This window comes from Zootoca vivipara, chromosome 7 (genome assembly GCF_963506605.1).
Source record: "Zootoca vivipara chromosome 7, rZooViv1.1, whole genome shotgun sequence".
NCBI lineage: Eukaryota > Metazoa > Chordata > Lepidosauria > Squamata > Lacertidae > Zootoca > Zootoca vivipara.
In genome coordinates this window covers 83,245,895-83,263,113 of record NC_083282.1, presented here as the reverse complement: position 1 = coordinate 83,263,113, position 17,219 = coordinate 83,245,895, and the positions used below count along the sequence as shown (strand labels likewise).

Sequence of the window (17,219 nt, the reverse complement as noted above, 5' to 3'; positions counted from 1 at the left end):
TCAGCCTAAGATGGTCAGTTGTCTGGGATGAAGGGAGCTGCAGTTCATCATCATCAAAAGTCACAGATTATCTATTCCTGAAGTAGACAAAAGGACTGGAAATATTCAGGGGGAGGGCGATTTCTTTGTTTCCTCCCTCCCAGGCTCCCTCCCATTTTTACACTGTAAAAGCGGGGAAAATCTGAAGGAACATTGAAGAACATCGTATGGAAATATCTTCTCCTTTGGAATGAGTGAAATGCCTTTGCTAGACAAGGTCTTACTCTTCCAAAATGTTCAGTATGAAGATAGTTGTGCAAGACAATCTACTGTATTACAGGGTAATTTCTGTGTAAACTTGCAGTCATATATCTGATCTAGGCCCCATCTAAACTATACATTTAAAACAGTATTATACTACTTTTAACAGTTACGGATTCCCTCAAAGAATCCTAGGAAATCTAGTTTAAGGGGAATAGCCACCTCCTTTCAACTCCCAGCACTACAAAATCCCCATAGTTCCATGTCAAGAGGGACTGCCTGTTAAAGTGATTGCAGGTGTAAGAAAAATCTGCTATCCTCCTGACCAGGTACCTCCCTCCCTTGGGGGTCAATCTTGTCACCTCTCCTCCCCACATACCTTTCGAGAAGGCATTTATACTTTTGAGGTTGCAATTCTACCTGGGAGTAAGTCCACAAAACACAACACCTATTATTTCTGGATAAGCATGCATAGGATTGCTCAGTAAATTCCATAAATATGCCCACCAGTACAGTTCTGTAGATGCCATCTAAGTCTCCTTTGGCCAAAAACAGTTGTATTTGTTAGTGATATTCACAATGCAGCTATCAGCCAGGTTTAAACAAGCATTCGGGTGAAGCCTTCCCTTTCAATAGAGAAACAGCCAACAAGGCTTAAAGGTGGTCATCACAGTCTGACAGACAATGCTTGCTGAAAGGTACATTACCCAGGAGACAAACAGACCTAGTTTAAAACTCAGGTTTAAAAGCTGCCTATTTTATGCACTGGGTAGAAAGGAGTTTTACAATATCGAAGAAAAATTAAATAACCTTTTTTTGCAGCCAATCAGAGTAATACCCACAGCTGAGGAGAAAGACCCTGCGTGCATTTGTTCGTAAGAAATAATTGCAGTAAAGCGCACCAAGAACTAGCCTTTTGCAGTGCAAAATAAGGCTCTAGTTGCAATGAGATATTTGAGAACCAAGGAACTAGTGGCAATTCTCATGCATATGAAAGTGTAGCTGAAGAGAACATTTTCAATAGAGCTGATGGTTTAATTAAGGCAGACATTAACCCAATTGATTTAGTATTTCCATCTGCCCTATTGAGCATTTGAAGTCTACAGACTTAGCATGCTTAAAAGGCCATATATATATCTATACCTGTTTTATTCTACAAGTAAAACTGCTCTTGAAATAAACTGATAATGGTTAAGAGATGAACGGGCCTATATTAAGCTAAAAGCACAAACCTGCCCCAAATCTGGCACTTTTAAAATCCTCCTGAAATCAAGGAGATTAATTTAAGCATGTGTTTAATCTTCCACTCAAGTCACTACTAAGTTCACCTAAAGGTAAAGGGACCCCTGACCGTTAGGTCCAGTCACTGACGACTCTGGGGTTGCGACGCTCATCTCGCTTTATTGGCCAAGGGAGCCGGCGTACAGCTTCCGGGTCAGGTGGCCAGCATGACTAAGCCGCTTCTGGCGAACCAGAGCAGCGCACAGAAACCTGGCCCTTTAAAACTACGGCTTGGCATCGCTTGAGAACCTGGCACCCTTTCTTAAACAGTTTGGACGCTCCGTCCTCTCCTAGGAAGGTTAACACGCTACAAGGGAATGAGACAAGAACAGCTGGGAAACAGAACAAACTTTGCATGCTGAAGGTTCCAGGTTCAACCTGGTATCTCTAGTTAACAGGATCACATAGGAAGTGATATGAAAAACCTCTTCCTAAAACCCCGAAGAGCTGCTTACAGTATGAGCAGATACAGTGGTGCCTCGCTAGACGAAATTAATTCGTTCCACGGGTCTTTTCTTATAGCGAAGAATCCCATAGGAATGCACTGATTTTTTTTTTTACTTTTTTTGCCCATAGGAACGCATTAATTGAATTTCAATGCATTCCTATGGGAAACCGCGATTCGCTAGACGAATTTTTCGTAAAACGCATTCGTCTAGCGAGGCAACCTCCGCTCGAAAAATCCTTTCGTTAAGCGGAAATTTCGTTAAGCAGGGCATTCGTTAAGCGAGGCACCAGTGTAGAAGCCTGACTGTCAGACAGCTTTCTGTATTCACCATTTACTACCGAGTCCTCCTCATTTGCTGACTGAACAATTATTTTATACTAATGATCTTTTTGTACCTCATTGTTTTCATTTAAGTTTTTAATTCCTTATTGGTTTTGTGTAGTATTTGTAATTCAGCAGATTTGCTCTAAATCGTTTTTAAATTCATGATCCAAAAATGGATTGCCTGCTTTGTGAAGTTCATTTTTCATTATTCCTTAATGAGTCGTTTCATAAATGAAACGACATAATTAATAAAAAACCGAGCTTTTACTTAACATCTCTTCCTTTCTCTATTTGACGTCCTACTATACCGGGGGGGCAAAGCAAGCACACCTGGGGAAATGGATGGGCTTCTTAAAATAAGAGATCACCATGCTCATCGCAATGTTGGGGCTCTTAGGTCAGAATAACTTACCAGACACATTAATTGACGTTCCTGCATCTATAATTCCACTGTTGGGTCTTACGCAGTATCTGCGTGGTGCTGTGGTCTTCACCTTGAAGCACACATTTCTGTCTGTAGGGTTGCCAAGTTTCAGATTCGTGGTGACGACGTCTGTGAATGGGCCTGCGGGATGGAACAAAGGACATGTCAAAACATTTCCCAAACAGTTCAGAAAGTACCTCGGCTTTTCTATTCCTACAGATGTGTGCACCTACCAGGACACAAAGAGAGGCTTGAGCTCAGAGTTCGAAATTAGCCAGGTGCCAAGAACGTTTTGCACCTGGATATCGCCTACCTGTGACCAAGGGAAGGTGCCCAGACTCCAGGATGGCACCTGACATCTCCACCATCTGTAGGTGCAGGCCTGGGAGGTCTATGGATCTTGACCGTTTTCGCACACTAGCAACACTTCCTTGGGGAATTCTATTTCTTATATTTTACCAGCACAATCAGAATGAATTTCAGGAAACAAAAAATATATGACTTTCAAGCTGCCTGGCCCCAAAATGGCAACTAGGCATTCCATTTTGGAGGCTGCAACCCTGGTTTAAGGAGCCATATGGCGCCTAGCGTATACCGTATATCTGAGCTTCTAACACTGCCTCCAGTGTGCTGGGACCCCATGACAGACACACAAGAGACAAGCCAAGCATCATTCCTTCTATTTTTGTGGTTCGGACTGTGTGTGGCACTACTTATGTTGCCAAAATAGCACAAAGGTCTGCACGATCCAACATTTGCAGAGCTATTTTTTTAAAAAAAGAAAGAAAGAAAACCCTAAGGCAGGGGAGGAGGGCCAAAAAGACTAGGAAGGACTGAGCATGCAATGTGTGGTATAAAATGCTGGTTGGAGAAAACCAGGGATGTTGGGGGGGGGGGGGTAGAATTGAGTGACTTGAACCTGAACCGAAACACTCTGCAGCACAGCATTTTGTTGCAGGTCCCCCAGTTGCTGACCCCCTCCCAAACTGTAAAATGGGGATGAGGCCAGGGCACAGGGGCGTGTCTAGCTGCCACCCCAGGAAAAAAATAGCTAAGCTGACCTCTGGCCCCATAACTTCCTGGCTCACAACCCTTGCTCTCTACTGTGCAAAAGCAGCACTTGATTCCATCTGTCTATTGCTCCGGCAAATATATTCTAGAGCAGTGTTTAGACATATGAGGTTCCCAACTTTAAATAGCAGGGTATGCAAATCCTTGTTAGCACCAGTTATAAATAGCCGCCTAGTAAACTATATTGTAACTCGGCTTGCAGATTCTCAAAGTTTCTAAATGGGATGTTGCTATTATGGGCAGATATGAAAGGTCAGGAGTTAATTACTTCTCTGGTCAATAGCTGAAGGAAGCTGCCAGAGGATAGAATTTCAGGTATGACTTCTGACCGCAGTTGAGATTTTTATGAGTTCCCTTCTAGCCTAGAACTGTTTTGGTGTGTTTATTTTATTTTTGTTCTTCTTTATGAGAAGATGCACAAAATTTACACCAGACCACTGCAAGTTCATCTTATGTACTGTAAAAAAAAACTCAAAAAACCACAACTCATTATTTTCCCTACCATTGCAGAATTTTGATCAAGATTGGCCACTAAAAGGTATATTAAGAAGAAGAAGAAGAAGCATACTCGCAGATAGATATGCTTTCTGCAAGTGGTTAACAGCTTCCCTAGGAAGAAAACAAAATGAAGCATTCTTCCTTTCCTTTTAAAAAGCTCCAAGGAGGCACATGGCAGAGGTTTATAAAATTATGAGCAGCATGGAAACAGCTGGTATTCTCTCCCCCCGCCCCTGGCAATACTTGAAGTTAGGGGAGGCACCCTATGAAAGCTATTTGCTTAAGAATCGGGTCAATTGACTTATGGAGCTCATTAACACAATATGTGGAAACAGTCGCTAGTTTCATATGGTTTAAGACTAGATGCTGGGATTAGATGAGAGCTGTTGCCTTCTTGACTTGTTTGTGCGGTTCCCAAAAACATATGGCCAAGTGGACTTATTTTTAGTCTCACCCAGCAAGACGAAGTCTTGTGTTCTTTAATCTGCAGCACTGACAGCACGCTAGGCGAGACAGGTTAGTCTTAACAACTAAGTAGTGTATATGAAGCCTTGCTGGGCTCACCACCACCGATGCTATTTTCTTTGCAGTAATTTATTGTATTAATAAAAAAAAGTATCCAGACTTCACCATAAGGTCCCAAGGTGGGTTTCAATAACATACAATTATAAACAAAATTAGAACTGTTCCACCCAGAAGAGAACGGTACAAATAATGGCTGTAAGTGTGTATTTAACGTAAATCATAATCCTCTGGACTTTTAATCGGATGTTATTGGACACAGTGGACCGATCTGTGTGTCACGCTAAACCGTGGTCAATAAGTGGAAGCCAGTTTTCAGTCTGCAGTGTGGATGCCATCAATTCTTACCTAGCAACAAAGATCAAATTGCACAGTGCAGCCTTCCTTCCAAACAGAAATAGGTAAACACACACACACACACACACCCAAGTCCAAACAAAAATATGTTAAGTTTCTCCAGGAGAAAAAAATGTGGCTCTATGCATCCTTTATCTGAAGGCCCAGACTAATTCTAGAAAACTTGTTTTGCAGGAGGAATTTAAACAGCCATGGCTCACCCACTGCAAAGAATCCTGGGAACTGTAGCTTGATAAAAAGGGTGCTGAGAGTTGTTCTCAGATTCCTCTCACAGACCTACAATTCCCAGAGTTCCTTGGGAACACAGACTGGTTGTCAAACCTCTCTGAAAATGATGAGAGGGAACAAGGGTCTCTTAACAACTCTCAGCACCTTTAACAAACTGAAAGGGAAACTAAAATGAACACAATGCACTAAAAGTTAATAATGACACAGGGTTCTGTCTTGGGCCCAGTCTTATTCAACATCTTTATCAATGACTTGGATAATGGGCTTGAGGGCATCCTGAGCAAGTTTGCAGACGACACCAAATTGGGAGGGGTGGCTAATACCCCAGAGGACAGGATCACACTTCAAAATGACCTTAACAGATTAGACAACTGGGCCAAAGAAAACAAGATGAATTTTAACAAGGAGAAATGTAAAGTATAGTATTCACAAATTCACACCCTATTATATTGTTCTGAGAAATTTTACAGACTACAACAATAGTTAGCAGCCCGAAAGCCGGCAAACAATTCCTCCAAAAAGAACAAAGAATACTGCATAATTTACAAGTTTGCCACAGTTCATTTTGTACTTAATATACCAGCGGCACATCAATCTAAACTAACCACTTTGTGCAATGGCATTACAGAACTGCATATATTTTCAAGTAAAACATGTGCTAAAGGAACTATGGCAGAAGAACATGATGTCTATTTTAAAAGTTCAAAGTCAGCCACACAGCCCAGAGAGTTGAGGCCCTCACACTTGTTTAAATCCACACACACTTATAAGGGGGCTTGGGGAAGGACGAGGGGGTCTTTGTGGCAGCTGAGTCAATGTCCGCCAAGCTTGAAAGCTGCTACTCTGGATTACCTCTACTGACAACAGCACTAAAGCCATTTTTTAAAACCACCAGCGACAGGAGGTAGGCACAGAATTCGTAGCTAAATGCTTTCGTATTTTAAGTGAGGCACTTTCCGTATTTTAAAACAAAGGAGCAAGCTAACACATGAATATAGACAGACAGTACTTAATGCAACACACATTAAAAATAAGAAACCACATTATATACCTCTGCTGTAATTCTAGCCAATGGGTGGTATTCAAGTACAGTGTCCCAACTGTACAAGAATTTCCTCTTGCACAACAGGCCTCCCTCCCCCCCATCGCAGCTGGCACCCTCCCCAAGTCTTTTCCAGGGGGTATGGGGGAATCCCATGCAAGGGGAAAGGAGAGGTGGATAAGTAGAAATCGCCGCGCTGGTTAAATGTTCACTTAGAACTATTTTGGATTCCATCCAACCTGCCTCACTGTTGGATTGTCTTGCTAAAGATCAGCCTTTCATGAACTGATGCCTTCTTGCTTGTTGAGGCTCATGGAAGTTGTAGTCGAAATCACTGGGCTGGGAAAGGCTGGTACAGACTGTAGAAAGGCATCCCAGGAATGTATATATGGGAGGTTTTTTTGCACCTGCAACAGAGTGTTTGGCCCTTCCTTGTAATTTCCTGCAATGTATTGCAGGGAGGGTATATATGCATGGCAGAACTGCGACTGCATGTACAAAGGCAACCTTTTGCTATCGTTTCTACCAGTTAATAGAGCTCTCATGTCAGTTTCCATTTAGTCATCAATCTAGCCAGCATAGGCTTTGCATCCAAGGTTTTTAAACTAGAGAAAATGAGCAGGGACTGTGGGGAGGGGTAACACAACTCAGGTTTATGCAGGGCTCTGTGGCGCAATGGGTCAGTGCGCCTGGTTGTTAACAGGAAGCCTGGTGGTTCGAGCCAGCGGCGGGCAGGATTCCTGCATTGCAGGGGGTTGGACTAGATGAACCCCAGCGTCCCTTCCAACTCTTCAATTCTGATACTATGGACACACATCATCTTGCTAAGAGCAGCATTTCTAACGCTGTGTGTGACAACTTTTCACCTTCATCTTGCATCTCTGGAGACGCATGTAATTAAGCCGGCGTCAGCATAATCTTAGCCTAAGAATGTTGTGAAATGGGAAGCCAGGAGGATATGCAAAATAACAATGTCTGCAAGTCCTTTGTTGAGAAACGTTCGTTCGAAATATGAAAAGCTTAAAAAGGGAGAATGGTAGTCTGCCTCTGCCTTTATCATCTGCCACTGACTTAAAATTTCATACATTCTAGTTGCCAGGCGTATTTCAGAGCAACATGCAGATCCTACACCAGCGTTTCTCAACCGCTGTTCCGCGGCACACTAGTGTGCCGCGAGACGCTGGCTGGTGCCGCGATGTGCGGCGACGAGAAGGGCGATTTGCATTGTCACGTGCCTGGCGGCCGCCAATAAACACCACTAACCCGCCGGAAAGGAAGCCGGCCGGGTCACGACGCGGGGCGAGCGCAGCTCTCAACAGCCACCACCACGGGAGGGTGGTTTTAGACAAACTTAAAGAAGCTGGCTGGATGAGCTCAATCTGAAACTTGCTGAGCAAAGGATTGTGCTGGCAGAGAAATCAGCGGCTTGTGAGGCCTTATTACAGAAGGTTGCAACCAACACAGCAATTGGCAAGTGTTTCTTACAGTCATAAGTATATAGTCAATGTAGGGCGGCACAGAGTTACATTTTTTAACTTTTTTAATGGTGGTGTGCCTCGTGATTTTTTTCATGGAACAAGTGTGCCGTGGCCCAAAAAAGGTTGAGAAACACTGGACTACACCCACCTAAGTCTTATGTGGATCGGATCGTGGCTCGCCGCACAGCTCTCGAACACAAAAGCTGCATAATGAGAAGGCTAGGTGTCTGCCATCCCAGATAGTACATGAACCAGGTTTTGTTTGAACATATGGCCCATCATCCACTCTACAAGCCATGCAGCTACACCAGTCTTCACCAACATTCATGCTGACTGAGGCTGATGGGAGTTGTAGTCCAAAACAACTGAAGGGAATCAGGCTGGCAAAGGTTGAGCTACACCAGAGGAGTACAGTGGTGCCTCGCTAGACGAATTTAATTCGTTCCACAGGTCTTTTCTTATAACGAAAAATTCATCTAGTGAATCCCATAGGAATGCATCGAATTTTTTCTGATTTTTTTTTTTTTGCCCATAGGAACGCATTAATTGAATTTCAATGCATTCCTATGGGAAACCGCAATTCGCTAGACAAATTTTTCGTAAAACGCATTCGTCTAGTGAGGCAACCTCCGCTAGAAACAACCTTTCGTTAAGCGGAAATTTCGTTAAGCAGGGCATTCGTTAAGCGAAGCACCACTGTACATGGGGAAATGCCGAACCACTTTCACTTAGAACACAGGAATTGTATTGCAAAGGCTATTTGCAAAAGGAAAAAAAGAGAAAGGACAGTGATTCATCAAAGAGAGTTCTTTCCAGTTAAACACAAGTAAACACTGCACAGGACAGAACCATGATTAAAAACGTAAGCCACAATTTCTACATTCAAACCGGGAAGGGAAAACATTAAAAAAAACAACTGAACATGATTAAAATGCCAAACTTGAAATGTTGTGCATTGTTCTGCAGTTTATTTACTCTGGATTGATTAATCCTGTTCCATTTACGGTAAGTCCGCTAGATGCACAGCCTCTGCTTGGTAGCAAAGCTTCCCACCCAGCCCAGCCCTCTCCCCCAGTTAAGACTTTCCTTTGGAAGAACACAATGGAAACTCCAATGGACTTTTCCTACATACTCAAAGAACAAACAAAACAAGTTTTGTAAGCTCAAAATTCCTCGGAGCAGGGGTGGGCAGACATAAAAGAGAATCTACATTGTTTGCATTAAAACTCAGGTCCACCAACCAAGGTAAAGGTAAAGGTAAAGGACCCCTGACAGCTAAGTCCAGTCGCAGACGACTCTGGGGTTGCAGCGCTCATCTCGCTTTACAGGCCGAGGGAGCCGACGTTTGTCCGCAGACAGTTTATCTGGATCATGTGGCCAGCATAACTTAGCTGCTTCTGGCGCAACGGAACACCGAAACCAGAGCAGTGCACAGAAACACCATTTACCTTCCCGCCGGAGTGGTATCTATTTATCTACTTGCACTTTTGGGCGTGCTTTCGAACTGCTAGGTTCGCAGGAGCTGGGACTGAGCAACGGGAGCTCACCCCGTTGCAGGGATTCGTACCGCCGACCTTCTGATCGGCAAGCCCAAGAGGCTCAGTGATTTAGACCACAGCGCCACCCGCGTCCCTACCCACCAACCAAAGGCAGATGCAAAAAATATGGGAGACACAGAAGTAAGGAACATATCCTGCCTTAGCACAGCCTCAAGACTTGGTTTTAGTACCAGAACCGGGCTCACCGTCTTTTCACCCAAACTTCCTCTCCCAATCGCTCTGTCCTGCCCCTACTTCAGATTTCGGTAATGTTATTTAGAAGCATTTCAGTTATTTCCATTTCTGGAATATAAAAATATGAGGATCAAAACCGCCTGGGAATTTACTGTAAATCATTCAGAAATTTACCAGTAGATCCTCGTTTGTCTTCTGCCCATCTCTGCCTTAGGGGGCTACTGGTTATTTGGCAACACCACTTTAGGGAGATAACGCAAAGGTGATGAGATGCCTCACTTGTCACCAAGGCGGAAGCAAACACTCCTAGGAAACTTGTCATGTGCAACTCAAAATGGCAAGCTCCCAATATAATTTATCTGGTACGTTATTGTTGGGTGCATTTTGGACCTGCAACAGAGCTGAGTGGGACTCTAACAACTCTGCAACACAGACAAAAATAGCCACCCACACAGCTAGTATGCACAAGCTTCAAAAGTCTTCCTTGCTTAGGTTTCGGTTTCAAACAAACATCTGTTTGGGGTTTGTATGTTTTTTTTAAAAAAGGATTAACGTTTCGGATTCCATAACTGGGCTCTCCTACTTGTTCACAGGATATGAACTGTATGTATGTGTAAGAGTTGGAGCAGAATTGTGTAGTCTCTCAGCGTTTAAGGTGTAAGTGAGACCTCAAGGCCCAGATAAACAGGCTGGGACATCCACCCTCCTATGTAACACAGACTTGCGAAAAAATGTGGAGCAGCTTTTCTGACCTTGGTACCCATCCGACGTTGTGGACTACAACTCCCATTAGTTCCAGCCTGTACAGTCTTGCTGCCAGGTGCTGATGGGAGTTGAAGACAAAGGTAAGGTAAAGGTAAGGTAAGGTAAAGGACCCCTGGACGGTTAAGTCCAGTCAAAGGCGACTATGGGGTTGCAGCGCTCATCTCAATTTCAGGCCGAGGGAGCCGGCATTTGTCCACAGACAGCTTTTCCGGGTCATATGGCCAGCCTGACTAAACCGCTACCGAGGACCGTGACAGAAACCAGAGTGCACAGAAATGCTGCCCCCCCCCCGGCAGCGGTATCTATTTATCTACTTGCACTTTTTGGCGTGCTTTTGAACTGTTAGGTTGGCAGGAGCTGGGACAGAGCAACGGGAGCTCACCCTGTCGCAGGGATTCGAACCACCAACCTTCCAATCAGTAAGCCCAAGAGAGGCTCAGTGGTTTAGATCACAGCGCCACCCACCCAGAGGGCACCAGGTTGAAGAAGGAATGGCCATAAACCCACCAAATCCCTGCCCTTTGCAACATTATTTATTAAGCATTAATCACAAGTAAATGTACAATACAGTGGTACCTCTACTTACGAATATCTCTACTTACGAATGGAGCTCCGTCCGCCATCTTGGATACGGTTTAGATAGGCTTTTTTCTACTTACGAATTTTTAGATAGGATTTTTTTCTCCCAATGCATTCCTATGGGATTCGGCTTACAAATTTTTTCTACTTACAAATGTGCGTTTGGAACGCATTAAATTCGTAAGTAGAGGTACCACTGTATAAGAGTTGGTGCGAGGCAGGCTTCCCTGGGGAGAGCATTTTTGGAGAGTGAAGGAATATATTGTTTAGAAAAGATTTCCTCACCCGTCACCAGATTCCTACTCAATAGCAGCAACCAGGCAAACTCGTGCTTACAAGTCTGATGTGGTAAAATCTTTCAAACACATCAAGTGCCCTGGACCACTTAGCTATAAAGTTATTGTCAGATAAGTAAGGCTCCATCTCCATTAGGCAGCACTGGGCCCAACATTACCTTTGTCTACTTCATAGTTGTGCAGCATGTTGTAGGATGGAGGGTATGTCCTGCTGGCTTTACTAAAACAGCTCCTCATCCATAAAAAGAGAGGCATTCTAGCATGCAATCTCATGGAAGCTCTTTGCACTCATCAGTGTGGCAAGCTGCGTCACCTGTCACCAATTTCTGTGTGTACAACGTTGTACAAGTGGCTTTTAACCTGGCCAGTGTTTCCCAAACTTGGGTCTCCAACTGCTGTTGGACTGCAACTCCCATCATCCCTAGCTAGCGAGACCAGTGGGTCATGGATGATGGAAACTGTAGTCCAAAAGCAGCTGGAGACTCAAGTTTGGGAAACATTGGCCTAGAGCAGAGCTTCCCAAACTTTTCATGTTGGCAACACACTTTTTGAGACGTGCATCATTTTGCGACGCTGTAATTCAGTTCATCATCATTTTGTGACACAGTAATTCAGTTTTACTAGCAGACAGGAAGTTAAACTAACCCCTTTCAAGCCCCGGGAGAAGCATGGGGAGCATTCATGCAACACGGCGACTAATGTGTCGTGACAGTTTGGAAAGCTCTCGCCTAGAGGAACTTCCAAGCCTTTCCTCGCATTCTGATAAAGGAGGAACATCAACCTTTTGACACTAGAAACCTACTTTTAAGGAAAACAATGGAGGCAATCATTGGAGTATGTCATGTGCAGAAGAACGTGGCAAAACAGACAGCACCTGCACCACTCGGACGGATCTAAACCCATTGTCCAGTTGTAGTTATTTTAAGGGGTGTGGTCACAAAAGGCTTCAGAGACACACAGTCTGCATGCACACCATACGTTTAAAATAGATGACTTTCCCCAAAGAACCCTGGGAACTGTCGTGGCCAAGAATTAAGAGTGCCAAGAATTAAGAGTGGAGGAGTGACAAAACCCATTCCCCAAATCTTCTCTATGCAACAGAGCAAACTAGCAAGACCTGTACCCCTGGCTATAAAGCAGTGCTTTAAATGATCTGATGTTCCTTGTTTTCATAGGAACCAACAAGTCTTTTCCTCTTAAGTTTGCAAGATTTACACTTGTACCTGTGACAACCCAGCCCGAGTGGAGAACCTAGGAAACAACTTCAAGGCTCAGGGTAAGAGAATAAGCAGAGAACAGAAGGACAGTTGCAGGCATATATTGTGCTGTTCTCTCCAAACAAGGGGGGGGGGGGAACGCATTGTTCAGTACAATGATTTTAACAGTTCTGGTTGTGCTTACAACTTTTATCTGGCACAAGCACTCAAAGGACAGCCCTGTGCAGAAGCAGGAAAAGCAGAAGAAAGGAGGTTTCTGTTTGCTGGCTTCTCTGAACTGCTCATTGACCATTCCCAGTACAAAGCTGAGATGGCAACAAGCCACCCAAGTAGGACGGTACCATCTTGGGCAGAAACTAGGAAAAGTTGTCTTCATCCATGCAGGAATCTTTTGCCCAACGTGGGGCTCAAACCCATGACCCGCGAGATTAAGCGTATCATGCTGTACGGAAGGAGCCATCCCAGCTAGGACTTCAATACAGTGGAACCTCGGTTTATGAACACCTCGGTTTATGAATTTTCAGTTTATGAACGCCGCGGACCCATCCGGAACGGATTAATCCACTTTCCTTTACTTTCAATGGGAAAGTTCGCTTCAGTTTATGAACGTTTCAGTTTATGAACAGACTTCCGGAACCAATTGTGTTCATAAACCGAGGTACCACTGTATGATCTACGAACATTCACAGGAGCAAACTGCAGACGGGCATTCAGATAATTTTATTAAGCCCCTATGAGCTACACTTTCAGAGTGCAAAAGAAGACTATGCACTGCTACTTGGACTTGAGGATTCTTAACACTTTACGACTGATGCAGGAGCGTTTATTAGATAGTTCCCTGAGCTAAGGCATGGACAGCCAGCTTGAGACATGGGAGGCACAAACAGCCCAGATCACGGCACTCTGAGACATGAGAATTGGGGGTGAACATAGCATAACCACATATGCAACCCCGAAAATGGCTGCCCAGCAGTGGACCAAGCAGGATTGTCACTGAGATTTTCTGCTATTTGCAGCACCGTTAATATGTTGTTGTTGTTGTTTAGTTCAGTCATATCCGACTCTTCGTGACCCCACTGACCAGAGCACGCCAGGCACTGTCCTCCACTGCCTCCCGCAGTTTGGTCAGACTCATGTTGGTGGCTTCGAGAACACTGTCCAACCATCTCATCCTCTGTCGTCCCCTTCTCCTAGTGCCCTCAATCTTTCCCAACATCAGGGTCTTTTCCAGGGAGTCTTCTCTTCTCATGAGGTGGCCAAAGTATTGGAGCCTCAGCTTCACAATCTGTCTTTCCAGTGAGCACTCAAGGCTGATTTCCTTCAGAATGGATAGGCTTGATCTTCTTGCAGTCCATGGGCCTCTCAAGAGTCATACAGATTCAGAATTGATACATAAAAGCAAACAAAGTTTTTGTTTCTCTTGTTTTAGGTTTGTGCAGCAAACTTTGGAGGTATTTGCAATGCTGTGGGGCAAGAAGCCACAGAAAAGAACTTGGTATGTTAAAGTTTGGGGTCTTGAAGCTATGTCATTTTGTTAAATTTATAGAGCAGCCCATGAATAATATCTGCTGAGAGTCTTCCATATTGAGGTATCTAAATACTAAAAATGCAACAGATAATCAATAAAATCCACAATAAAAAACAGGGGGGAAACTCCTAACTGCACAGACAATATAATAAAACAATGTGTGTTGTTGTTGTTTAGTCGTTTAGTCGTGTCCGACTCTTCGTGACCCCATGGACCATAGAACGCCAGGCACTCCTGTCTTGCACTGCCTCCCGCAGTTTGGTCAAACTCATGTTCGTAGCTTCGAGAACACTGTCCAACCATCTTGTCCTCTGACGTCCCCTTCTCCTAGTGCCCTCAATCTTTCCCAACATCAGGGTCTTTTCCAACGATTCCTCTCTTCTCATGAGGTGGCCAAAGTATTGGAGCCTCAGCTTCACGATCTGTCCTTCCAGGGAGCACTCAGGGCTGATTTCCTTAAGAATGGATAGGTTTGATCTTCTTGCAGTCCATGGGACTCTCAAGAGTCTCCTCCAGCACCATAATTCAAAAGCATCAATTCTTCAGCGATCAGCCTTCTTTATGGTCCAGCTCTCACTTCCATACATCACTACTGGGAAAACCATAGCTTTAATTATATGGACCTTTGTTGGCAAGGTGATGTCTCTGCTTTTTAAGATGCTGTCTAGGTTTGCCATTGCTTTCCCCCCCAAGAAGCAGGCATCTTTTAATTTCGTGACTCCTGTCACCATCTGCAGTGATCAAGGAGGCCCAAGAAAGTAAAATCTCTCACTGCCTCCATTTCTTCCCCTTCTATTTGCCAGGAGGTGATGGGACCAGTGGCCATGATCTTGGTTTTTTTGATGTTGAGCTTCAGACCATATTTTGCGCTCTCCTCTTTCACCCTCATTAAAAAGTTCTTTAATTCCTCCTCACTTTCTGCCATCAAGGTTGTGTCATCAGCATATCTGAGGTTGTTGATATTTCTTCCAGCAATCTTAATTCCGGCTTGGCATTCATTCATCCAGTCCAGCCTTTTGCATGATGAATTCTGCATATAAGTTAAATAACCAGGGAGACAATATACAGCCTTGTTGTCCTCCTTTCCCAATTTCGAACCAATCAGTTGTTCCATATCCAGTTCTAACTGTAGCTTCTTGTCCCACATAGAGATTTCTCAGGAGACAGATGAGGTGATCAGGCACTCCCATTTCTTTAAGAATTTGCCATAGTTTGCTGTGGTCGACACAGTCAAAGGCTTTTGCATAGTCAATGAAGCAGAAGTAGACGTTTTTCTGGAACTCTCTAGCTTTCTCCATAATTGCGCATGTTTGCAATTTGGTCTCTGGTTCCTCAGCCCCTTCGAAATCCAGCTTGCACTTCTGGGAGTTCTCGGTCCACATACTGCCTAAGCCTGCCTTGTAGAATTTTAAGCATAACCTTGCTAGCGTGTGAAATGAGCGCAATTGTGCGGTAGTTGGAGCATTCTTTGGCACTGCCACTGCATGCTTCTACCTGTTGCCCCGAACACTTTCAAGCCTCTCCACAAGTAATCACAAGAATTACGCACTAGCTTCTTCCTTTCACAAAGCTGGAGAAAGCCAATTTTCTCAGGATATATAGAGGAACCTTGGTTCTCAAACAACTTAGAACCCAAACACTGCAAACCTGGAAGTAAGTGTTCTGGTTTGCGAACTTTTTTCAGAAGCCGAACACGCTCCGTTTTGAGTGCCACACTTCTCTTTTGAGTGTTACACTGAGGTCTGTCTGTTTTGGCTATTTCTTTTGCGTTTCTGCGGCTTTTTTGTTTTCGTGACTGTGTGGAACGTTCAGCTACTGATTGATTGATTGTGTGACTGCAGTACATTGTTTATCTCTTTCATTTTATGGATCAATGGTTAGATAGCAAAATTCATCTTAAATTGCTGTTTTAGGTGTTGTTTTGAAAAGTCTGGAACGGATTAATCCATTTTGCCCTACTTTCTATGAGAAAGCACGCCTTGGTTTTGGAATGCTTTGGTTTTGGAACGGACTTCCGGAACGGATTAAGTTTGAGAACCAAGGTACCACTGTATTTACGCTTAATTAAATTAAATGCTTAATTCACATAGACCCGGGGATGCCCTTGCACAGAGATATTTGGTGAACTGAAGTGGTTCAAAAACAATCCTTACACTACCTCTGGCAACTTCCAGACCTCGGGGAGGTGAATTCAACAGGCACCAAGAGCTTTATTTTATCCAGGTGGGTATTGCAAGAGGGCACCAAGGAATTTATATGCATGGGTCCCTTGTCCTTTTAGTTCTACATACCTAGAACTACATAGTTGCTTCTACTGTAAACACCTCTTTGAAAAGCATTTAAGATGTTGCTATAAACGTCCTGAGCTCAGAAAGCTGACCTACCGTACTCAGGTTTTCAAGCCCTGCAGAAACCGGAAATTAAGAAAAGTGTTTTTATGGTAAAGGTAAAGGGACCCCTGGCCATTAGGTCCAGTCGTGACCGACTCTGGGGGTGCACGCTCATCTCGCATTATTGGCCAAGGGAGCCGGCGTACAGCTTCCAGGTCATGTGGCCAGCATGCCAAAGCCGCTTCTGGAAAACCAGAGCAGCGCACGGAAACTCAGTTTACCTTCCCGCTGTAGCGGTCCCTATTTATCTACTTGCACTTTGACGTGCTTTCAAAGTGCTAGGTTGCAGGAGCTAGGACCGAGCAACAGGAGCTCACCCCGTCGCAGGGATTCGAACCACCGACCTTCTGATCAGCAAGCCCTAGGCTCTGTGGTTTAACCCACAGTGCCACCTGTGTCCCTGTTTTTATGGTACCGTATTCAAATTTCAGCTTTCCCGCCTTCCCATAATAAAACGAATCTGCAACCAAGAACACGCTGTTTATGGCAGGGACACTAGAGTCTTCCAGCAAATTCTTGTTGCACAAACCGCATGTGTTCGAGGGAAAAAACAGGGGGCTCAAAGTGATAGCACAAAAGAAACACTTGATGTGACTATCAGAGAGTGCACCACATACACAATAAGGATTCTGTCAACTGAGCAGAACTTATCAGCCGTATGACATACCTGTTGTCTGAATCCAATCTTAAGATTCTGCTACACAATCTAATTTCTGAAGGATGACACTGCTGCAATTCCCCAACACAGACAATTGTGCCTTTTAATAAATGTTAAGCTGAGGGACAAAAAATGGTTTC

General features: G+C 44.1%; 1 protein-coding gene across 1 annotated transcript in view; it reads right to left on the bottom strand.

The window, feature by feature from the left end:
- VAPB (VAMP associated protein B and C) overlaps positions 1 to 17,219 on the bottom strand; it is a 51,730-nt gene that overhangs the window by 19,640 nt on the left and 14,871 nt on the right. Inside the window, exon 2 of the mRNA XM_035122520.2 lies at positions 2,706 to 2,858. Within this exon, the coding sequence (XP_034978411.1) occupies positions 2,706 to 2,858 (153 nt within the window). The remainder of the gene's footprint in view (positions 1 to 2,705; positions 2,859 to 17,219) is intronic.